Raw genomic sequence first — 24695 nt, 5'->3', positions numbered from 1 at the left:
CTCAAGTGGCCATTCATGGAACTGTAGCCTTTAGCATTTCTGCACTGGCTTAAGTTGCCACTTGGCACAGAAAGAATGATTCAAATGTTGTGTGATGATTTTGACAACATTTTGTGTCTGTACACATCTAATGTAGCCTGCACTCACCTTTACAGTCACGACACTATTCTCTTTTTTCCGTTTTATTTCGTTTTACATCCCCTGCTCTTCACCTTTAATCTTTCCCTCTCTGCTTTGCGTCAGCCCTTCTTCTATCATCTGCTCCTTGCAGCAGCCAGGTCGCCTCTATCACAGCTCGCATGGGTTGAAACACTTTGCAGGTGACTCGATGTGCATGTGATAAGCGATGTGGGCGTGTGTACTGCTCCTCCGAGTGGCTCGGTGCCACATCAGCATGTGTGCTCTTAAGTCGGGAGCTCACCTCGTCAGTTTGGTGGCCGTCTGTTGCCGGGATTCGAGCCGCTCCTGGTCTGAATGCAGTGGCAGGATGTTCTTCTCCTCCAGCTCTCTTTTGGATGGACGGTTGCTCAGCTTGATGGCCAGAGAGTCTTTTCGTAAGACCTTCATGGCCAGTGTGCCTTTATTGAACATATTGGCAGAGGAAATCGTATCAAAGTTAAGCAGATTGAGGCTGTCGGAGCCTCCCAGTAAGAGGCACACAGTATAGATCTTCTTCTGCAGTAAATATTTTTGTAATTCTCATTAATGTACACGTCTCTGTCCTCTTTATTGTTTTTCAGGGTTTCAATGTGACCTTGAAGACCATGGTGGGTGTAAGCCAAATTTGAATAAAGACAAAAAGATGCTTACTTGTAAACAGTGTATCATCCTCATCCTCTTCTTCGTCTTCTTCTTCCTCCTCCTCCTCATCTTCCTCCTCGTCTTCTTCTTCCTCCTCTTCCTCATCCTTGTACATGCCCGGCAGGTCCTCGTAGTCTGCCTCGTTAGGGAGGTTCTCTTTGTCATCGTCGCACTCGATCATCACCGTGGGAACGGCGTGCATCATGGAGCTGCAGTTTTAGAATGAAATGGTAAACGTGTCACACAAACATATTCACACATACACGTTCACTGCTGTGTGAAGTGAGGGTTATGGTTATGTCTGAAGGTCTCCACCATTATGGCATAGACAGCCTCAATGACTACAGACCTGTAGCCCTCTGTAGTCCTGAAGTACGTAGAGCAGATAGTGTCTCAGCACATCAGAGACTGCTACCCCCTGCTTTGACCCCCACCAGTTTGCTTACAGAGCAAATCCACATAGGATGTCATCACCATCACCCTTCACAGAGCGCTGAGCCATCTGGAGAACAGGAAGAGCTACGCAAAGATGCACTACAGCTCAGCATTCAACACCATAATGACAGACATCTTCATCCCCAAACTGGACCACCATCAGATCCCCTATTGGAACCTGCACGATGGTTGGGCTCATCTCTGATATAGATGAGACAGCGTACAGGGTGGAGGTAGAAAACCTGTCCACTGGTGCTCAGAAAATAACCTGAAGCTGAACATCCTTAAAACAAAAGAACTCCTAATGGGCTTCAGGAAGCACAGACCGGTCCACTCCCCTCTTATTATAAAAGGAGAATGGGTGGAATCTGAGAAAGAATAACCTGAGGCTGGTGCTGGTCTTCTTCCACTCCTGAGTGGAGGGCGCGCTCTGGATTTTTGGAACGCAGGAGCCACTACTGAGAACAGAAAGGCTGCGCAGAGGTTAATTAACACTGCCCAAAAAAATTATTGGCTGCCCTGTCCCTCCCCCATCGTCCGATCCTTCCCTCCTGCCCCTGGAAGATCGGGTGATGGTCTCTTGGGATATGATCACCGGGGCCATCACGGGAGACCCCTTGGACCCTGCTCACCACCTGTTTAACCAGTTTCCCTCTGGTCAGTGCCTCAGGTCAATCAGGTCACACACCTGATTGACCTGAGGCACCTGTTAAAAAACATTCTCCCCCGACACCCCACCCCTGCCCACCCACCTCCCCAATCTGAGCATGGTCTGAGTAATCCTCATCACTCAGTCCACTCACACACCGACTCTAATTCAGACTGTGAATAGACAGACTAAATGGTGATACTTAAACAGACAGTGCAAAGACAAGTCTTTTCTTTGCACTACCTCCAAGCACTTTGCTCTCCAATGTGTGCCTCTCTATTGTTTTGTATATATTCCTCTAGACTGTATATCTCTTCTGTTTGCTATTTATTCCTGATGTCTTTACTATTCAGATATGTTTTTTTCCCACTCCTGCACAGTTGGCATAGAGCATCCATAATTTCATTGTACGTGTACAATACAATAAAGGGCTATTCTATTCTATTCTATTCTATTTAGCGCCAAATGACAACAACTGTCACCTCAAGGTGCTTTACATTATATACTGAAAGGTGAAGACCCAATAATACAGAGAAAAACCCAACAATCATACAACCCACTTTGAGCAAGGACTTGGCGACAGTAGGAAGGAAAAACTCCCTTTTAACAGGAAGTAACATCTGGCAGAAGCAGTCTCAGTGAAGGGCTGACATCTTCTGCGACTGATTAGGACTCAGGAAGGGAGAAGGGACAAAAGACACAAAAAGGCTTCAGTGACAGGAGGAAATACTGTGCCACTGAAGAATCAAGGGGGTGTAGTACACATTCATATTCAGGTGATAAAAATACAAAACAACACCAAAAAAACCAAAGACCTCCCTGCAGGAGGCATTATAGCGTCCAAATAAAGTCTGAGCAAATCTTAAGGATTAGTTTTCAACTTATTTTGTGTTGTTATAAGACCAACAAAGTGATGTGTAGGTGTAAAGAGCTACACCTACTTTGAAGAAAAACAAGTTTTCACTGTGGAGTACAGGCAACTATGGAAAGACCAGAACTCAATCTAATCTTTTCTGAATGTTAATCCTTAAAATGCCCATTCAGGTGGGAGCAGATCATACACACTATTCTGGAGTCAGACACTCCATCCAAATCCAGAAAGACCTTTGAAAGCCAAACAGATGTTTCAATTTGTTCTTGTAAAACGGATAGCTCTGCCTTACTAAAAAAACAAAAACAAAACACAGCTCCTATGGTCATGTATGTGCTGCGCAGCCATATTCTTCCTAGACAACTGTCAAAAAAATAGGAATATTTCCCTATAAATTACACATTTGTGAATCTTAAAATGGCGTTGTGCTTTCCGTGGATGACTTTTGTGAGTTGGTGTGAAGGATTCCAACTCAGATCGTGATTCTATAGCAAAAGATCATCATAGTCACTGTATGAGCTCTTAAAACATTCACCTTACACGTCTCAGAGTATCACAACCTAGCCTGGATAAATGGGAGGTCATCTGGCTTCTGGGACAGTTGGATCTGCTTGGATCTCTGTGATGTAAATTTCTTCATCAGACAGTGAGCGAGGGTCCGTGTGGACATCAGCTTGCCTGTCTGTTTTTACATTACAACACACTACCTGTGTGCCCAGGCAGCGGACTTTAAGGAAGTATATAAGGAATGACAGCTGTCCATGTCCATGTTCAGAACAGAGTAGCATCCGAGCTTTCAACTTGGTGCCAAGTCAACATACAGAGCCATCTGCTTTGGGAATAAGGGGGCCGACACTCTTCCCTACTTTTTGTGGCACCGGAGTTGGTGCTTAGCAAAGTTGCCCAGGGCTGGATTTAGTACAGAGGGGACTGGTTGATTAATCAATTGGGCTTTCTCAGTTTTGTAAAACTACTATATAATCAAACAATGTTTTTTTAAATCATTTTTGTAATTTTTTGTTTAGTCAAAAATATGATTGTCCCAGCTTCTTTATGTTACAGGCTCGTTCTAAACGATCAATTTAATGAGCCTTTTGACCTCTGTGGTGTGATCCTCACCTCTCAAACCTCTGCATGGTGAGGGCCAGGGTTTTGTTCAGCTCCTCTATGATTCGGCTGGGCGGGTGGAGAGGAACAGGCAGGGTCCCGTACTGCAGTGAGTGTGCACCCATTGGAGCATGGCTGGGAGGGGCGGGGCACTTCTGGAAGGCGATAGAAGAGGGCTCCATGCTCCCTGCAGGTACGGAGATCATGAGCTTCTTCGGAGGTAGAGGAGGAGACAACTTAGCCGACATGCATGGCAACTTCACGGGGGCGCCGTCTGCACGAGGAGGTGGACGTGGGAGGATTAGGCACACGTGCACTAATGCGGTTGTGAGCACGCATGGAGACACACTCACCTGTAATGTGATTGGGTAGCCTGTTGAAAGGCTTGGGTGGCAGAGCGGGAGGTTGTTTGTGTAGCGTTGGAGGTCTGCAGAGGGTTGATTCAGCACCATCAGCCTGATATACGATAGACTTCTTTGTGGGCGGAGCCTGACTGGATTTCTGGGTGTGGTCCTGTTGAGCATCACTAGGCATTTGAAACTCCAGGGAGCCTGGGGGAAACAACAAAGGAGTCAGAGACCACTGTGAATCAAATACCTAAAGAGGTTTCAGTGGTTCTGAGGCTGTGCTGCCTACCTACAGCTGCTCCTGCTGCTCCCTCCATCAGCTCACTACCTTCAGACTCCGACAGGCTGGAGCCAAGCACCGAGGAACGACCATTCTCTATCTTCACCTCCTCCCGGATGGTCAGAGATGCACCATCTGCACAGAAAGATGCACATTGGTGTTCAAAAGTAGGTAAAAAATGAAACAGAGCAAAGGATCTTCTTATGTAGCATTTTTTTAAATTTTACTTAGAGAAAATATGAATCACGTAACGGTGTAGTTTTCAAAGATAGACAGGGAGAATACACCCAGGTAGAGCAGCTGGATGTAAGGGAATGGTGGATCAGACAGACACACATATTCCTAAGCTCAGTCTTGTCATGATAAAGCTGAATGGTGTGCTGTAAGTAAACTTGTCACTGGATTTACTGACACTTAAAAAATGAGTTACAACTGTGCACAAGCTTGCGTGAGTCTTTGGTGCGCTGCAGCACTTAAACAGCACCACCCCACTGATGACAGAACAATGTGAGAGACTCAAACCAATCAAAGTGCAAGAGAAAAGGCATGAATCACAACTGAGAAGCTGCAACTGGAAAAATCTTACTTTACATTTGAATTTGAATCTAAAATCAAAATCAGGCTGCAAACAAAGAGAATGACTAATACTACAACACTGGCCACTTTCTTTCTCACCTTCGCTGTGTGGAGCCTCACCTTTCTCATAGACCTCCTTTAGGAGCCCCTTCTTGATGAGCTCCTCTCTGCTCTGGCGAGTGGACATCTTCCTCTCCAACACTGAGGGAGCACAGAGGAGGAGACGTCAGAAACGACTAGAACAGGAAGAAAGCTGCTGTACTGGATGCTAACAGAGTTATCAGGATCGAGGAACGAGTCAGCTGCAGCAGCTGTTTCTTTGGACTTGCTGCTGCTGTGTGCCAAGGAAATATCATGTGACTGACCCTCTGAGCTGTGCGCACAAACACAACACTACCAGTTCACTGATCCTCTGAAAGAGATGCCTACTCGCCTCCTCACTCCTAAACATTTCCCGTAAATTTTTCATTTTCTAGCATATCCAGCATGAGCTGTGAAAACGTATCTTTTCCAATGCCATTTTGATTGGTAGGGTTTGAGACAATATCTGTAAAGTGTTAGGGTGGGGGAGTTAATAAAAGCAATATTACAATACTACAAGTCTTTTTGTTTTTTTAAACCGACATACAGTATATCTAATGAAGTCATTTAATGGCTGCACCATTGTAATGCGTTTTTCTGTGTTGCTTTCTAACAGCTCAGTTTGCTAAACTGATATCTACACATCACCCACACACATAGTAATGCAGGATTATTGTCTAACTGATGCATTTTGTCTTATATAGCCTTTATGTAGCAAAAGTCTTGAACCACCCCGTGGAAAAGAGAAGCAACAATTTATTAAAATGTGCACAAACACTCATGAAAATACAGTATTTAAGGCAAAAACAGAGTTTGTAAAATTCTAACGCCCTTGAATGTCAGTATTTGGTAAAACCACCTTTATTCTTCAACAAAAGCTGAACTCTCTTAGGGCAGCGTTCTAGTGACTTCTCTTCTAGGAGTAACCCTTGAAGCTCTTTTCTGAGTGGTTTCTGTCATATTTCAGGCTGTATATCACAAAATCACTGGGTTTTCATTAGAAGTTAGCGAGCGTGGTCTCTGCCTATTCAGCTACCCATGAAAACCCCCCAAAAACAATTCTAATGGTCGTCAAACCACATCTTTATTTATGTATACACTGACGTGTCAACACTCATTGTTAAGGGTACAGAGGCACTGGTCTAATGTTGTCTTTATGGGAAAAAGCCTCGAGTAGTCTTCAAGAATAGTTCTTCAGGCTTTTTAAAGGACATTCAAAGCTCTTCTTTGGATGTTGCCCCCCCTTCTGTTCTGTTTCTGTCCAGATGTTCCCACGTTGTTTGAGTCCAGACTGTGGGGAGACCAATCCATGACGGACAGTTCCATACAGGTATGCTTTTACTGGATTGGCAGTGTGTTTGGGATCGCGGTCATGCTGAAAATGAAGCTGTTGCAAAACAAATGCTCTCCATTCCAACGTTTCTTTGAGAATCACCTTGTTGATGCAACAATACTATTTTATGTCTGTCAAACTTTGTGTGATCTTTGATAAGTTTCATAGATTCAGCTAAAGAAAGTGGAGAAAAAGTGCCCAGGGATACAATGTAAAACTGGTTCTGTATATGTTGCCCCGGTGTCAATGTATTGTAGTCATAACTGTTTGTGTTTCCTACAGTAAACCCTGTTCAACCCCACAGCTATATTTTTACTTGAAGCACGAAAATCTGGATAATCCAATGCACCTTGACTGCATGACAGCAGGGTGCAGCAAAAGCACACAGTACACGCAACGTGTAGCACCTGTGCGCACGTACACATTCTATAAAACGTATACTGTTCATTATCTGGGTGCAGAGAAGGGAGGAAGGTTTTCAGCAGGGTAAAAAAAACGTGTAACTGCTGAGACAGCTGGGGGAACAGCTTGGCTGCAGGAAGCCTCTCTTCACCCCTCTGCTGCGTGTTTGCGTCGCTCAGTGAGAACAGGATGTAAAATGATTCAGCCAGCTGAGAAACAACAACAACAGCGGCTATTTCGGCATCCAAATCCGACACTTTCCTTCGCTTCACAGCTTAGTACTCGCTGAATATTGTAGCCCCGAGCCAGACATATGAAACTACTTTCAAATTTGCTCACTGCTTTGAATGAAGTGTTAATTCCCTGTTAAAGAGACAACACGTCGGCTGGCAAACTCCATTTGAAGCTCACTTGTTGCTACGGCCAACATTAATGATCAATTCTTCCACAGCTGCTGTGTTGGCATCTCTGAACAGCAGTGGAATTAACAGCTTTCAGCAACAGCATTTAAAAAAAGTCAAGTATAAGTTCATTGTGTAAGAACACGAATACACTGACGTCTGGAATAGCAGTTTGGCTGATCCCAGTGTTTATTGCATTTATGCATTTCATCACACCACCTGAGAAAAAGCACACATTCATTCATTCTGATTTATGAGGCTGCATCCCAAATATACAAGGGCACCAAAACTGAAAGAATACAAATCAGTTACTATGTTTCCGCTGTGCTGACTATTCTTTATTGGTAGAAAACTCTTTATGATGAAGACGGAGCCTGTAACAGCTCACGAATTTGACTAAACAAGTGGGAGGTGACGTTTACCTTCTTGCTTCCAGCTGTTAGCAGAAGTCTTTCTGTAGGTTTATTACATACCTACAGAATCAGAAAGCAGCAGGACCCTCTATTGAGTGGATACACATGTAAAAGAGCAGCCTCATTAATGACTGACAGAGATGGCACTACTGAGGACCTAACATCAAATGGAGTTTTGCACTTTTCTTGACATGGATGGGCTGTCACACAGGTCAGCCCATCCATGTCACAGGTAGTCACAGGTAGTCACAGGTCCAGTGAGCTCCATCACAGCTGTGAGGATGTTTAATTTCCAAAAACTCTTTTCTAAGGTCTACTAAAAAATGTATCGATAAAAACATGTATAATGTGGTCAGAGATGCACTGACCAAGCTCAAATATATGGCAGGTATCACAAAGGTCTGGCAGCAATCAGGACTGGGGGTGAAATTAAATTCACCTTTAACTGTGGTTAATTACAGTTAATTCATGAGAATAATTAATTCATAGGGCCAGGAAGGTTTGGATAACCTTTTCTCCCTTTATGAATGAAATCATCATCATGACTTAAAAATACTGGAGGCCATCAGTGCTGCCCCTCAGCTTCCCAGTAGAAGGACCTAAGCTATAAGTTTGAACATCCTAGGTGACTTCCTTCGTGGGTTATCGCATTCACAAGATTTTCAAAAAACTTGACCTCTGACTTGAGGTCAAGGTCACTGAACCTCAAACTCCAGAGTTTTAGTGGATGCACCTATGGTATCAATTTGAAAATTCATTATTCATCACTTGGATTTTAGAGCTAAATAAAGATGCTGCATTCATGGTCTAATGGAAATGTCCAGGATTCCAATCCAGCTACAAACCTTTGCATTCACATTATGTATACTTCCAAAATTGAATTCAGTGGACAAATGAAGGTTAATATTACTTGTTCCTGCTTAATATCTACATACAGCCATTCTTTGCTTATATGACGTATCAGACTATAATGACTGGACTCATGAAATCTCCCTGTGCATAGCCAGCCACAACCATGCACAGTAGACTTTTGATGCTGACATTTTAAAGGACAGCGTCTCTCAAGGCTGTTGCTAGGTGTCAGAGATGGGAGTGAGGCAGAGAGGACAGAAAGGCGCAGAGCTGGCTGCCGACCTGCAGATGTGCTGTTTACAGATTTTTGGTTCTCACCTGCAGACGTCTGCTTAAACTTCTCACTCTTCTTCTTCCTCCACTTCCAGGGTTTGAACAGACGACCCAGGGTGGCGAATTTGCTCCGCCGCCGGATGGGGGGCGTGTGCGTACCCGGTACCAGCGAATCAGAGCGCATCGCTGCCAACCTCTCCACTTCCTCAGCTGAAAAGACAACATTAACAAGCAGATAAACAAAATGCATAAAAACATTGTTTTTGTGGTTTTGACTCACTTAATTATGCGCTTTTTATTCCAACGCTTAGCACAACAATGTATTTGTTTGGATATTTGGCGTTATGACAACTGACAGTTGGCATCTGGGTGACTGATATAGTCTGAGTTCTTTTTTAGGAAGAGTGTAGCACAAATTTGAAAACCTGATGCCTTTTCTCATATAAACATCGCCATAAAAGGAAGAACTTCGGGTAATGACCCCAAAATTTTTTTTTTCAAGAAATCCTTCTGGATAATGATCTGATTAATGACCATTTTATTAAAGCCTCAGCCAGGTGGGCACAAAGTAAATGAGCTATTATTCTATAGCTTATTAACTGATAATGGGCCCCTTTTAACCCACAGTTAAGTAGAACAGATGATCGCTGCTCTCTGCTTCAAATGTCAGAGGACATTTTCTGCCAGGGGGGTTTTGCATAATCAAGTCAGGTAAAGCTTATTTGGATCGCTTTCAATCACAGCTAATGTGTCAGGTGGCCACAGCAGCAGAAACCTTATGTAACAAGGAGGAGAGAAAAACTTGGACAGAGAGGAGTTAGCCAGCTACAACACAGACCAAAAGGGGGGTTCAGTGGTGAAAATCTGATAGAATTATAACCTCTTCAACTGTGAGCCTTCCCTTTCCCATGTTTTCCATTAACCCTCTTCCTCTGAGATACAATTCCCCCCACCCCACAGGGACTTTCCTCAAAGTAATCATGCTGGAGGCCACTCTATACAGCATGCTCCGATTTTCCATTTGAAATTACACCTTTCCCATTACACACACACACACACACACACACACACACACACACACACACACAACATCCTCTACAAAACAAGGGCCAAGCCAGCAGCAATAGAGGGGGGGGGAAGGAAGGCAACATTTCAGCAGGCAGCAGAGGATGTAAACCTGCACACAAACACTGGCCGACAGAAGCATGCAGTGCAAACAGATACTTGTCAGACAGATGGAAAGATGGAAATGAATCCAAACACATGGAATGTTTGAATTTGGGTGAAGTAAACTTAATTCAACTGGGAATGTTGTGCAAGTAATTGAGGAATGACAGGGAAAATCTGGCAGTAAAACATAGGAATGTTTTGCAAAATCGTGTAAATATTTCATATCCAGATTGCGAAGAAGAAATCCAAATGCGGCTCAGAGTCAAAGATGCTTGTTTTCCACATCAAAAGCAGACAGATGTGGAGGTTCTGGACGCCTCCTAGGTGAGGTGTTTCAGGCATGGCCAAATGGAGGCAGACTGAGGAGAGATTACATCTGTCAGCTGGCCTGGGAAAGCCTGACTGCTCCCCAGAATGAGGTGACTAAGGAGAGAGATGTTTGGACATGTGTGTTTAGATTGCTGTCCCTGTGATGTGGACCCCGATAAGCAGGAGACAATGGATGATGGATAAAAGACTGTTGTATATTATCACTGCCTTCAGCTCTATTACAAAAATACAGTATGACTTGACCATCAGTCTACCTTTCAGTCAAAATCTTTGAAGCTGTGTTTTTGCCAGTGATTTCTCCTCTATTTGAAACATTATCAGCAGTTGATGGACAAACCAGCCATGTGTAAATTGGTAGGCAGCTGCAGACGGGAGGCGATGACATCCTTCAGGAGGCCTTGTTGGAAGAGAGATGTCAGTTCAAATCTGCACCAACACTGTACCCGCCATTGAGAGTTCCTTCAACAACATCCAGTCAGCCCCCCCTCATCCTCCCCTCCCTAACGCCTCAGTAGACACTCTGAGTCTGTGTAGCATCCCTGTGTGAACGTCAGAGCTCACGGAAACCTCCCTTGCACAAAGGCTCTCTCAGTGAAGCGTCTCCAGCACCTAAAGCAGTAAAATTAGTGTTTCCAGGACAACAGTGACATCATTCGACTGCAAAACTATGCAGATTTTGAGGTGATGACATACTGTGTTTGTCTCATCTTTTGTCTCCTTACACAAAAGGTGTCCTCTCCCTCCTGGTGTAGTCCAACCCCCCCTCGCCACAAGCAGTGGAGCGAGAGCAGCAGTGAGTCAGAGGGCCCAGACTCACACTGCAGGGAGACATTCCTTCAGTCTGACCTGGGGTCTGTTATCTCACTGATGCCTCAAAACACTGACTCACTGAACAACAAGCTCGAAAACAACTCGGTTCAGCCAAAACAACGATGCTGGAAGGCCTGTGTTACGACTGAATTTCTTAGCTGATTCATAGTTTTAGTTTTTGTTTCTCTCTCTCTCTCTTTTTTAAAGGGCCTTGTTACTGGGCATCAAGCAAAATAAGACTCGCCCCCCCAAACTGCAGTTCCTCTGATGGCCACTTGAGGCTGGCTCCAAAAGAGTGTCAGTCCCACAGACCATATAAAAGATGTGAGTAGCTGTTGTGATGCCATCCACTGGTTTCTTGACAGTGGATGGCATTAACATTTTCACCATCACTAACTTAGTTTCAAAAACATTTGCTCATTGGCTAACGGCTTGTTAATCACAAGGCATGAAATTCACTGACCAGCAGTAGCCACTGTCATCTTTTTATACAGTCTATGCTGGCACCAGCTGTTGCGTCAATTGACTTGACTTGTGTTGATTTGTGGGGGAAAAACAAGAACGCTAACAGTCTGAAACATCTTCAAGTAAACAATAAATGAATAGGAAATGTTACTGTCACTGTAAACCAGTTTCTTCATTACTGAGTTTACTGAAAAATGACGTTTTTGATCATCTGTTGAAGATCCTCTGTCAAGAAAACTCCAAACAAGTTCTGGTTATCTCTTCTCAAACAAATCGTGCCAGTAAAACCAGGTTTTGAAAGGGCTGCTCACTAAATCCCCGGTGGCTGATTAAGCAATTTAAATCAAGTGGCAGAGTTTTATTAAAGAACAAAGCCTCCACTGATCCACACGCTAAGGTTTTCAAATAAAACCACAAGCTGATTAAATGAACAGATTCTATGATTAGCTATTGATCTCTGTTATTTAAGCCAGAGCAACTATTGACGTTGTGTGTGTTTGAGATGAACTGCTGCAGTGATGGCTCCATAAATTGATTTCTGTATTGACAGAAAATTCATCAGCATCAGTGCAGATAATAATCCACCGACAGTCTGAACTTGAAGTGATCGTTATAGCAGTTAATAAGGGAAAAGACTAAACCATACGATGATGTTTGGTTTTTGGAATCCAGTAAGACAAAACCAGAAAATTTCCCAGCTCTCTATATTAACTGAAACTATAGCGATCCGTGCGTGGAATGCCCTGAACTTCTGCTTTCACGATGCAAACAGGGAAGCAAAACAAAAACTGGACTTGAAATCATGCGCTTACAGTGAAGATCCCAGCCACACGACAGCCCCGTGACAGCGAAGAAGACTCAGCAGAGGCTTTCAAACAGCATCAGCTATTGTTAGCCTCACTGTAAAGTAAAACAGATTCAATACAGGGATCTGATCTGAGCGCTGACCCCGACCCCCACCAGCAGGCAGGGAGCAATGAGCACAATCATTTAAAAAGCAGGAGTACTCCTTCTCCTCCTGCTCTCAAAGCAACCTGAAGCGTCTCACCGTCCAGCGGCTCGGCTCCTCGGCAGTTGCTGCAGATGTGTTTGATCTCCTTGCAGTGGATCATGAACGGCGTGTTATTGTTGTTGTTCGCGGCGGGCTCATGATGATGCTGAAGCTGACGCTTCTCGGAGCTGTTACGGGACTTCATCCTGGTCAGGCAGAAGGCTCTCCTTCTCTTCCTCAGCTCCCCCTCTTCGGACGCCGGGGTTGAGGATGTGCCGTGGGTCTTAGATCCGGACCACGAGCACATCACGTCTCCTCCACAGCCCGCCATGTTTGAGCTGGACTGCAGGAATAGACCCTCTCGCCCTCTGCTCCGCTAGAGGGGATTTCAAACGGTTTGCTGCTCTGTCCACCCCCCGCAAGTCAACCAACATACGACGCTGTTTCCCCTCAGTTCCTACAAAATAAAAGCCCACCAGCTGTGCTCTTCTTTTTCAGATCTGCAACCAAGCTGGTACCTTCACAAGACATGAAGCCACTCCCATGTCACCAAGTTACACACGTCCCCGGCCACAAATCTTTCGGTGAACCCCAGCCAGCTAGTTTATACGATCCCCCGCCCTCCCTCTCTCTCTCTAATCAGACACATAAAGGAATGTGTACACAGGATGAAGAGTACTGACTGTATCCTACTGAAAAAAGTAACCCTCACAACACACCTTCACTCGCTTCTTCTGCTGGAAGCTGCAGCAGGTCGTCCTCTAGGGAGGGCAGCTTTTGGCACCTTCAAAGTCTTGTGATATAAATCCACTGTGATAGTGAGCTGCTGCTACTATGTTTTACCTCCCACTTAGCTTGAACATCTGAACGTATCAAAAACCAACTGCAGTGTTTTCATCCTAAATTTGTTGAATAAAAAAATGCCAATTTTCTGGCAAAGTACTGGAAGTACTCAGCCCACACTAGCCTCAGCAGTGTAGGTGAGAAAGAGGCAGGAAAAATTAATGACTCCTAGATGAACCAACTGCGCATGGGCCCCTGGACATGCCTACTGGATAATCCGGCCCAGGCCACTTCTTACACTTTATTTAAACAGCTGTAGCATCTAAACTTGTACTTGTTTTTGCCACAAGTTTGGGTCTTGTCTATTGTCAGGCTAACAGAGAAAAAAAAAACTCCATTATGCCCTGACCATGCACCCCACCTGTATCATTTCCTATTCTTCCTAGGATAATCTCTCTCTAATCTTAACCAAACCGGAGCTTTCATGCAAAATATTACAGAAATATCTGTTTACAACATGTACACTACAAAAAGCAATAAATCACTGAATGCAATTCAAGGTATCTGCAGAAAAATTGAATAGTGACATCAAATAGGCGTCACTGTAAGTTGTCATCTTTATGTGGAATATGTATTTGGTGACGACAAAAATGTTGCTCCACTTCAACCTAGAAAGACCAAGAAAAATAATCAGCCAGAGCCACATCGCCCCCTTTACCTATTAACTAAAATACAAACAAGCAAACAAAAAAGAGTGTTAAGTAGAAGGTGAGGTGGAGGTGAGCTGCAAAGGAGCTTGCAAGTTAAAGCTGGTTAAATAGCACTCCCTATATGGTATTTGTCAAATGGACGAGTAGAAGATTTGGAAGAGGAAAAGATGCATATCTACAGGCTGAAATGTTTGTGGCTCCACTGACTGATACTCAGTGTTCCATTTACTGTACCCAACCATTATATGAAAATTCAAAATACAAGATGATTGTTAAAGCACATGATTAGCTTGTGTGGACAAAAAAAGAAACAGCATTGACAGCATGCTTGCAAATGTCCATTGCTGGCTTACATAGCGTAATATGTTTAATACGTAATATGTTTAATACTGATAAATGAAGCCAGACTTTTAGCAAATAGGATTAACGATCCAGGTAAAAATGGCTTACTACATATTGAGAAACCTAATGCAAAATACATCTAAAGCTGCTTTTTTTGTTGCAGCTAATGAATTTCAAACAAAACTGATTGGTGGCGGAAAAATGACAAGGTACTCTGCATTTAAAAAAAACCCCACAATGTAGGCTTAGATGTGCTTTATTAACAAGAAAGCCTATAATCCTCTGGGCATCGTTAGTCTGGATATCATTCGTTTTCCATTATTTTATTTTGAAGGTCCACTTCCTTTCTGGGTTCCACCTATTTTTCCAGCCTTAGCTTTAAGTAGCTCCAGCCTCCATCTCCGCAGCCAATCACAGTCTGCACGCGGATCAATGACGCGCATTCGAGTCGCCGCTTTAGCCAATGAGGTTGAAGCACGGACATTAACAATGTAGTATTTTAAATCAAAGAAGGAAAACATGGAAAACCAAGGGAATGACTTTTTTACATTCAGAAGCAAAGCCAACTAGTCTGCCTGAGTGTGACACTAACAACTGTCCCTTTTATGTGTTTGAATATACGCTTACTGGCCACTTTATTAGACACACTTTGCCAGGACCGCGTTTGACCTCTGAGACAAAGACTTAACAAAGTGCTGGAAACATTCATCTGAGATTTATGTTCATGTTCATGTTCATACAGCATGGGATGGCTGTAGCTCAGGTGGCAGAGCAGGTCAGCCACTAATCAGAAGGTCGGTGGGTGCGGTGGGTTCGATCCCCTGGCTGCATGCCAAATATCCTTGGGCAAGATACTAACCCCATGTTTGCCTACTGGTGGTGGCGCCTGTGTCCGGCAGCCTCGCCTCTGTCAGTGTGCCCCAGGGCTACAATGTAGCTTGCTATCGCCAGTGTGAATGGGTGAATGACTGAATGTAGTGTAAAGCGCTTTGGGGTCCTTAAGGACTAGAAAAGTGCTATACAAATGCAGGCCATTACCATGTTGACGCAGTTGCAACATGGTAATGACGCAGTTGCTGCAGATTTGTCAGCTGTTATGCATGTAAGCCATGATTCACATCTTGCGCTTCACCACATCCCAAAGATATTGGATTGAGCGTCTAGTGCCTGTGGAGTACAGTGAACTTATTGTTATTTGTCATGTCAAGATCAATCAATCAATTGATTTAAACCAGTTTGAAATGATCTGAGCTTTGTCACATGGCATGTTATCCTGCTGGAAGGGGCCATTAGAACATCAGTGAGCTGTGGTCATAAAGTGATGGAGATGGTTACTCAGGTCTGAATATTGCAACAGAAATCGAAACTCATCAGACCAGGCAACATTTTTCCAACCTGCTACATTCAAATTTTGGTGAACAAGTGCAAACTGTAGCCTCAAAATCTAATATATAGATATAATATAGTGCTATATTATCCCAATAGATCATTTCACCATACCAGTGCAGGGTACACTTATAATGGAGTTCTGCGTTCCCACCATCACCTGATTATTGCATGTCTGATCATTGGGGTTCCCTCTCTAATGTTGTAAGGTTGTTACTTTACAATATAACGGTCCTTTAGTCAGTGTTAATTTGTAAATAACACTGAATTTGAAGTGGTATGGAACAAAAATAAATCCAGAGTTTTACTGGAAGCGACTAACCCTTCCAGGTTGCAGATTGAAATCTTGAAATGTTCTTGAGGTTGACAGCTGCACAGCTGTGTGTGAGTGTGTGTGTGGGTGGCTGATCAGTAAAAACAACAAGAAAAAATGACACACAAAACAGATCTAAGATTTAAAAGATGAAAACAAAAGTTAAATTTAGAAAGCCTTTTAAAAATAAGTATGAAGAGAGCAATTTGCATATTCTCTGTGGAGGCCAAGCAAGGGTCACAGCCTGTAGCTGCGACTCTCTGCCAGCAGGTGGCGCTCATTTACAACAAATAGGTAAAATAAATGAATCCATCTCTTTCTGAAACAGTGACAGACTGAGCTGCAGGGTGCTGGCTGGTTAGGAGGAGTCACTGTCTAATCATCTGCTATCAACCTCATATTGCAACAGTCATCTGTGATGCACAGGAATACACTAGTAGGCCTTGGATGTGCGTTTGTGTTTGACTGACTAGACCTGTATTTATACAGTCAATCATTTCAGGCTATTTATTGTGTGAATTGTGTGCGGATGCTTACGTATTTATGTAACACTAAGATTAACAAAGCATATGCTCCATTTTCCTTGCTGCAAATGATGAGTCATGGAGGATTTCAAAATCAAAGTACAAGGCTGTGTATTACAAGATGAAAGGCGCACTGTTAATTGAACAAGCCTTGCATCTGGAGTGATCCCGCCTCCTTCAGTATCAGACCTACAGCTCTCACACTTAGCTGAGAGTAAAAACAAGGGCGTAAAATAAAAGAAATGTCCTTTAAGAAGACTTAGAGCAATGAAGTGGTCGGATGAAGTGGATGAGGCTCAATTTAGCAGGGATACAAGTGAGGACCACCATGACTCCTTAAGTGTCACACAGGTGTCTCCACAAGCTTATTCTGATGACTTGCCTGATTTAATACCTCTCTTCGGGTGCTGCTGCTTCCTCCAGTGAGGAGGAGATGGGATATTAGAGCAGCGGTGGGTGAGGACGATCAATAAATCTATGCCCCCAACTCACTTACACATACGCTAAGACTAAATATGGCTGGAAGACGAGGTGGGTTCACTGTGCACTGGCAGAGCTCAGACTGTAGGTATGATTCACATTACTGGTTTATACTTGCACATTTAATGTATTCAGATATAATGTATCAACAGTGGGACTACTCATTATGCATTGAGTCATATTATCATTTATAGTGCCCTCAAAAAGAAAATAAAAAACATAAAAAGTGTTGCTCTATGCAGTAGTCTAAGCAGCAACATTAGTTTCCCTTATAAATGACATGCTTTTGGTAGAGTGTGTCATCTCTACAAACCATTTATTGTCACATTTGCAGATGTTGTAGTAGTGGTTCTATTATGCTTGTATTTATTTTATTTTTTACTGTCATATATACACTCTACAACAAACTCCAGATTGATAAACTGCTATATGAGTCCAAGCATACAATACATGGAGCTTAAACTTAGCTCAGCAGTTCCACTTTGAAGGTCTACTTGTTGGCAGGAGACGAATGATTAAGTGCATAGATTAAAAACCAAAATGTGGGACTTCTTTTCTGAAACGTTTCCACTGTAAACAACAACATGAAGGCGAGTTACTGTGGAACAACACTCTTGTGGAGCACTTTAAGCTGTACATAACTTTCTATTTTAATCACCAGGCCTGTGGTGCTTTTTTACATTCTTCATTCCGTATCTAGTGGTGATTCGGACACAATTCTCCTGCAGATACAAATTTTGGTTATGTATGGGTGACACATGTTGAATGTGACACATGAACCAAATGCGAATTGAGAATGTAACACGATGAAATGACCACAATCTATATGAAAAAACACAGATGTTAATGATCACTGTAAAGTTTGTTTGAGATTGTCCTGTCCGCTAAAGAGGAGATAGGGCAGACACATAAATACATACTCTACGATCATTACTGTATGATGTTAAGGCTAGTTATGCACTACTATGAAGTTGCAGGCCTTAAAATAGACACATTTGTAAAAAAAAAAAAAATTTAATAAAAAATAACTGTCACAGCGAAGCAACAGAAACTTAATGTGTTTTATCTTCTAAGTTTCACGATCGAAGTTTTAAAAAATTGGGACGCTTCCAAAACTCACACTTGTGATATTTACGAGCACTCAAGTGCCTAGAAATGTCATCTAGTCCCATTGAATACAACAGTAATGTTAGTGTGGACATTTATCACACACACACTCAGGAGCTAAAAGGAAGAACACAACAAGAAGGAGGAAGAATCTCCAAAAAGTTGATTCTGTTCATCTGGACGTAGCGTTTTTTGGGAGAAACGTTTCGTCACTCATCCAAGTGACTTCCTCAGTCTCAGCAGACTCTTATAAATCTTATAAACAGTACATTTGCATAATGACTGAAACCAGCCCACTGAATGAACAATGGGCTGGGAGGTCAGTTGCTTCATCATTAATTATGCAAATTCTCATGACCATTGATCAAAGACCACTGATCAATGGCCATGAGTACCATTCACAGAGAGTTGGGGAATGGCTGCAATCACAGCATTGTAAGATGGCGAAAGATGTACCCTTAGGCCCCCTCCTCGATTCAGAGATGGTCTTTGCCTTTTCATGTAAGTGGCCTCCTTGACTCCATGCTCAAACCAGCGTTCCTCCCTGTCCAGGATGTGTACATCCTCATCATTGAAAGAGTGTCCACTGGTCTGTAGGTGTAAATAGACTGCAGAGTCCTGGCCTGACGAGGTAGCTCTTCTGTGTTGTGCCATCCGCTTCGCCAGAGGTTGTTTGGTTTCCCCGATGTATAAATCCTGGCAATCCTCCTGGCACTTAACAGCGTACACTATGTTACTATGTTTGTGTTGAGGGACCCAATCCTTGGGGTGGACTAGTTTTTGGCGCAGCGTGTTTTGGGGTTTATAAGCCACAGAGACCTGGTGTTTAGAAAAAATGCGTCTCAACTGCTCCGATACTCCTGACACATACGGGATCACTACAGGTTTTCACTTGGGCAGCGGTTGTCCTTCTCTCCTGGATTGGCTGGAGCTTTCTCTAGGTCCCTTTCCAGCTTTGACAAACGTCCAGCTGGGATAACCACATTGAAAAGAAAATGTGGTTAGAGAGCCCCACTTTGAGTCATTATCAGCCCAGTATTCCAATAGCACATTTAGCTAGAAGCTTATTGATCAGTAGAGGAAAAAGAAATTCCATTTATGGTAGCACAGCTAAAACTGTTGCTCATTGACAAAGTGATGAATCTGGCTAGTTGATTGATAAAATGTCAGCGTTTGTGAGTTTGACTACAATCTTGACATGTCCAGCCCTAAACATCAGTATCAATGTCAACAGCGAAGAGGTGACTACATAATGTTGGTGTTCTAGGCAGACTTGCAAAGACCAATCAGTGTCTGTGGACAAAAGAGCACAGACACAGAACAGAGGAAGAAGTCTGAGGCATCTAAGTCAGAACCAAATGTTGATAAAGGGGTAAAGTGGGAGGTTTGTACACAACAAAAGTGATCTTGAAGAAAGGCTCAGCATCCACAGAGTATATGAATTGCAGTGCATTCATATACTCTGTGGATTCTGTGACATGGCTGATTTGCTCATTTTCTACTGAGCTGGTATTCTGTTTTTTATTTTATTTTATTTTATTTTGAGTATTTATTGCCTCCTACTGGGAGACCTGAGTAATCGCCTTGATGCAGGAAGACATGCAGCAAAGGGCTGCAGGTTGCCTGCTCATCCCAGAGAGCTAAACCTCCTTACAGAGTTCAGCTTAATCTTAAGGTGTACAGCACTGGTCTGACACCTCTGCAACTCCTATATTGCATTCTTTTATTCTATCCCTTTTCTCCTTCTGGGTAAAAAAAAAAAAAGTCAATTTGAGAGAAAACTGAATGAGTTACCAAATAGTGGCTATAGTCTCTCTGCAGAGGGTGTAGATCACTCCACACATAAAAAAAACCCATTTCCTTCCATGTATTTTTGAAGAGTTTAGTCATAGATCTCTTATGCTTTTTATGACTAGTCGTATCTAAATTGTAGTCTATTATTATATTACAATCTCTTCCACATATAATATTCCTTCATATACTGTTGCTATGGTTTCAATACATTTTCATCAGTTCTACCCTCTTTATCTTGGATTTCTTTTAACAGTTCAAAATTGTCTGCACTGGCTATTAATATTGCCACTCCTCATTTCCTCCTCATGTGAGCTATTAAAAGTGTTTCTTGTGTTTGTGTTTCTCCAAATTTCTTAAGCTTCTTGTGTTCCACATGTCCAGTGTGCACGTTGAATCTGGAGATCTGAATCGATTGAAATTTCCTCTTTGAGTCATTTATCCACAAACACTGTGACCAAGTCACTCTTTGATTCTGTTTCCTCTTGGATTCAGTAAATCTGTAGGTTGCTCTGCCTACATCTCAACTCCAATCATCTAGTTTGTCCAGTATTGATTCCTGATCCTTTATTAATTCTTGCAATTCAAAACTCCATGACTCTTTTTCCTTGGTGCGTGTCAGGGCAGTTCAGGCAGGCTGTCGCTTATTTGGGTGGTTTGGCCATCTTTGAATGTTTTTAAGACTGTTTTCATCTCCCTTTGTAGTGTGTATTTGTCTGTAGGCTACTGTCAATGTTAGCCATGTTAGCTTCTAGCATTGGTCTGCTCTGTTCCTTTGTGTTATCTGTTACTTTACTCTGGGAGTTTGAGGTTCTTTTCTTTTTCTTCATTGCGTCTCCTCCAGATTTCACGATTTTGAGTAATTTTATAATCAGTTCTCGAGTTTCACCAGAATTTCTTGTTGGTGTATAGGAGATCGTACATGCTACCTTGCTGTCCCACCAGAAAAAAATCCAGTATTCTGTTTTAAACAGGATGGGCACTATGGTCTGTGGATACAAAGGAAATGCCACTAAAAACAATGCAACATTTGGGAAGCACTTCAGAAAACATTGGGTGAAATAACAGCTAGAATGCCAAAGGTTTCTAAGACTGTGGCCATCTACAAATGGCCTGCTCTTTGACAAAAACTGACATTTTTCAAATGCTTTCTATCCTTGTCTTCACTATATTTTGATTTTTTGATCTATAGAAGACATACACTTTCTTAAAAAATGTGACTTTTTTTTATGGTAAGCACAAATTTCTGAGCATATGGCAACATCTCAAGTCTAAATTTATCAGTGACAAACAACTATTATATCAACCATTTATGGAGCTTCTACCATAATACAGGGACATGAATAGTGATATTAATACTGAATTCATCATCAAAAATTTCAGCATCTTTATGTATGCTAATGGGTGGGCAGCAAAGAAAGAATTTCATTGCACAACGAAATGCCTTTTCTGTCGTGACACATGACAATAAACACTTTGAATCTTGAATCTAGATGCACACCTGCCAACAGCCTGACTGCTGTGGCTCTTGCTGAAGTGTGAGTAATTGTCTCTGTGTCCAAAGTTAACAGCCTATATTGCTACCAATTTAATTTCAACCATATTAGATGATTATGCGCTCCACAAATTATATCTAGCCCTAACATTCAGTGCCAGCATATGAAGTAGTGTTCGTTTTATGTAGTGTTCAATCCGCTGTTCAATCCACCCCAGACAGGCTGAGACCTTTCTGCGTGGAGTTTGCATGTTCTTGTTGTGTCTCTGGCTTTCTCCTGCAGTCCAAAGATGTAGATTAGGTTAATCGGTGATTCTAATTCACTGCATATGTGAATGTTGCCTGTCTCTTCATGTTAGCCCTGCAGAATATGGCTAGCTGGCTGATGGAGTGAAGATATTTTTTCCCTAATCTAAGCATACTAGAGTTGCAATGCAAAACTATTAAAGAATAGTTATTTTGTGATTGCAGGGTTTCAAAAAATTTGGAGTAAGTTAATCAGAACTACTTATATGAAACTACAACTATCATTCTCATCTGTACTGATTTTATATTTTCATGGGATGATGGCACCATCATCCCATGAAAATTAATTTAAAACCAGAGGTGGGGAGAGAAGCAGTAAGACCCCGGCACCCCAAAGAGCGCATATTATTGACAACAGGCACGAGTGGGGAGCTGGGATGGAAATGGGTTCCAAAGCAGCCTGCAGGGTGCAGCAACCAATTTAAACAGTACACGTTATTTTAGCAAGCCAATTGGATTCACAGACAAATATCAACCGAATCATTAACTGATATAGGCTGGAACTAAGATCAGCTGATTTCATGTGATTGCAGTGTGATGCTACATGATTATTGAGAAGGCAAAAATAAAATATAAGATCTGCTTAGAACAGAATGATGTCCAGTCTGAATGCTGCATTTAGTTGCTGCTAAAGCCTCAGTCACATTTGAATAAGAATAGCCTCTTTGAACTAAGAGCATGTGTTTTCTGGGTGATTGCATTGAATGTTTTTACTGTTGGTGACCGATTAGATGGCCTGCCATACAGCAACCTTAGCTTCTGAGCGACCACTTTAAGTCTCAAGTCAATTGCTCAGGTCTCCTAGTAGGAGGCAATATATCTCCTAACAATTTTTCTCCAGTTGGTTTAGAAATAATTTTATTTTTTCCTCCTAGTGTGATTGGTGTCAATGTTGAAGCTACAGCAGTAAACACATATAGCCTAGTAGCCGTTTCTATGAGTGCCATAGATCCATCACCCATCCACTGATCCATCCATTTTCAGTTTTCATTGGTTAGTAACTAATCATTGGAACAGCCTGGTTGACCAGAAAATGAAAACATACACCTTTTGGAAATAACTTTTTTTCTTTCACCAAAAAAAATTGACTTAAAGACACATGAGACATGTCCTTATTTATCTCATAACATAGTCTGTTATAAAATGGCTATTAGAATTATTAATCTCTCCAAATGAGGTGGAATTACGCTCACTGCAGTGTGGGGTAACTTTGTTTATCTGCATGCTGAAAAATGGAAAAACATGCACATTAGTACTTTAATCATCCAGCTTATCCCCAAATAAAAATGCTTACAGAGCCATCTAATTAGATACAATATTTTTTATTATTATTATTATGCCTGCAATGTCCTTTTCCTCCACAACCCTACCCCTTTATCTCATTTCATTCCATACTCTGCCTTGTTTGTCAGAATGTAAATTCCCTGAACCGCATAAAAAAGAAACACAAGTAACAGAACTGCAGCAGGGATTAAGGGGTGGGTGGACAGTAATTTAGTTTGAGGTCTCAGAAAGGGGCTCGCGGAGGGCACGAGGGTTTTATCAGGTTACGGCTTACTGCACTGTAGACAGCAACAGACTTCATGTCTCAATGTCTCTGACGAGTCACAAGAATCAAGAGTTTTCAGTTATAGGAAACGCTCACAAACATACCACCACACCCTGTACGTGTTTGTGTGAATTCACACACATGCTGTACATGAGAGGTGGTACAGGCAGCACATACTTTGACCACAGCTGTCACATCACAGGAGGCAGCCTGTGGCCTTCACAGCTGTCACATCATTGGCCATCAGTGAGGCGCTGAGCTCTTTACATCTGTCTTACTGTAAATCAGCATGCCCAACAGCATCTATGTTATGATGATAGCAGTCTAAGCATTATTACTCATGAGCTGCCAGAATCCCCACTCTTCAGCTCAGTATAAAGCCATCAGTCAGGACTACAGGAGCACAAAACAGACCACATCCAGCATAGAAGCTTCCTCATCTCTGTGCCTTCGTGCTGTGATGGAGATCCACGTGTGCATTTACTGAATCAGTCTCACCTTGACCTGCCTGAGCTGTGATTCACATCTCCTTGGTGCTGAGTTTGCCTGACAACTCTAATGAGATTCCAGCACACTCAGACTCTGAAGCTTGGTAACTAGCTTGTCAAACACTAGAAGGGTGTAAAAATAAATCAAAGACTTACTGAGCTTCACTATTGGTGCCGCTGTGGCTCTGGATTTTTCCATGCGCAAGGCATACTTTTGACTATGGTTTGTTTCTACCTTTGTGTTTATCTTTAGATCCAACATTGGTTGTTCAAAGCCTCAGAGATGCGAAATCCATTAAAATGTTCATGAAAACCATTTGTTTAAGTGTCCTTGTCTGTTCATTTCTTTTTGCTAAATAGAAAGATCATCCACTGGAAAAAAAAGATTATTGATCAGATGTCCAGAGGTCATGTGTCTGGGTCTCTGTACTAACTGCCAAACAGCAATGCGAAGATCAATAGCAGCACTTTTGCTGCTGGCCTGCTGCTCATGGGTCACACTTTTAAACTACTGCTGTTTACTAACAAGTCGAGTATTCAGAGTTCACTTCACCAAAATTCCACAAAACATATCTTTTATATCGTATAGCTTTTATACTTATGACACTAAGCATGCCTAATTTCAGTGTTCGTGAGTTTGAACCTTGCCAAGCCTTTTCGGTTTGGAGCTTTGTCTCTGTGTATCTGCTCAGGTGTCCTCCCACATCAAAAGCCATGCATACTGGGTTAATTATCAGGTTATTACGTTTATGAAAACGATCAGTTTATAAAGTCTTAAGCTGTCTGGAGAACTGCCTAAAGCTCATTACAACAACGTATGCAGAAGAGCACCTC

The 24695-nt window shown here is 42.4% G+C and overlaps 1 protein-coding gene across 4 annotated transcripts in view; it reads right to left on the bottom strand.

The window, feature by feature from the left end:
• phactr1 (phosphatase and actin regulator 1) overlaps positions 1-24695 on the bottom strand; it is a 45546-nt gene that overhangs the window by 7443 nt on the left and 13408 nt on the right. For 2 of the 4 annotated variants that reach the window (XM_006797845.3, XM_087830392.1), the window contains exons 1-8: positions 12645-12969; positions 8867-9031; positions 5187-5267; positions 4500-4625; positions 4217-4414; positions 3876-4137; positions 811-1010; positions 422-578 (exon numbers count right to left, since the gene is read on the bottom strand). In XM_006797845.3, coding sequence (XP_006797908.1) covers positions 422-578; positions 811-1010; positions 3876-4137; positions 4217-4414; positions 4500-4625; positions 5187-5267; positions 8867-9031; positions 12645-12918 — 1463 coding nt within the window. In that variant the 5' untranslated portion in view covers positions 12919-12969. Of the gene's footprint in view, positions 1-421; positions 579-810; positions 1011-3875; positions 4138-4216; positions 4415-4499; positions 4626-5186; positions 5268-8866; positions 9032-12644; positions 12970-24695 lie in introns of those variants that run through there. The other 2 variants (XM_006797846.3, XM_006797847.3) reach the window with 2 other exon arrangements.

This window comes from Neolamprologus brichardi, chromosome 17, assembly GCF_056152115.1.
Source record: "Neolamprologus brichardi isolate AB-2024 chromosome 17, ASM5615211v1, whole genome shotgun sequence".
Classification (NCBI taxonomy): domain Eukaryota; kingdom Metazoa; phylum Chordata; class Actinopteri; order Cichliformes; family Cichlidae; genus Neolamprologus; species Neolamprologus brichardi.
Note: the sequence above shows the minus strand (reverse complement) of the source record. Positions and strands in the feature narration are given on the sequence as shown.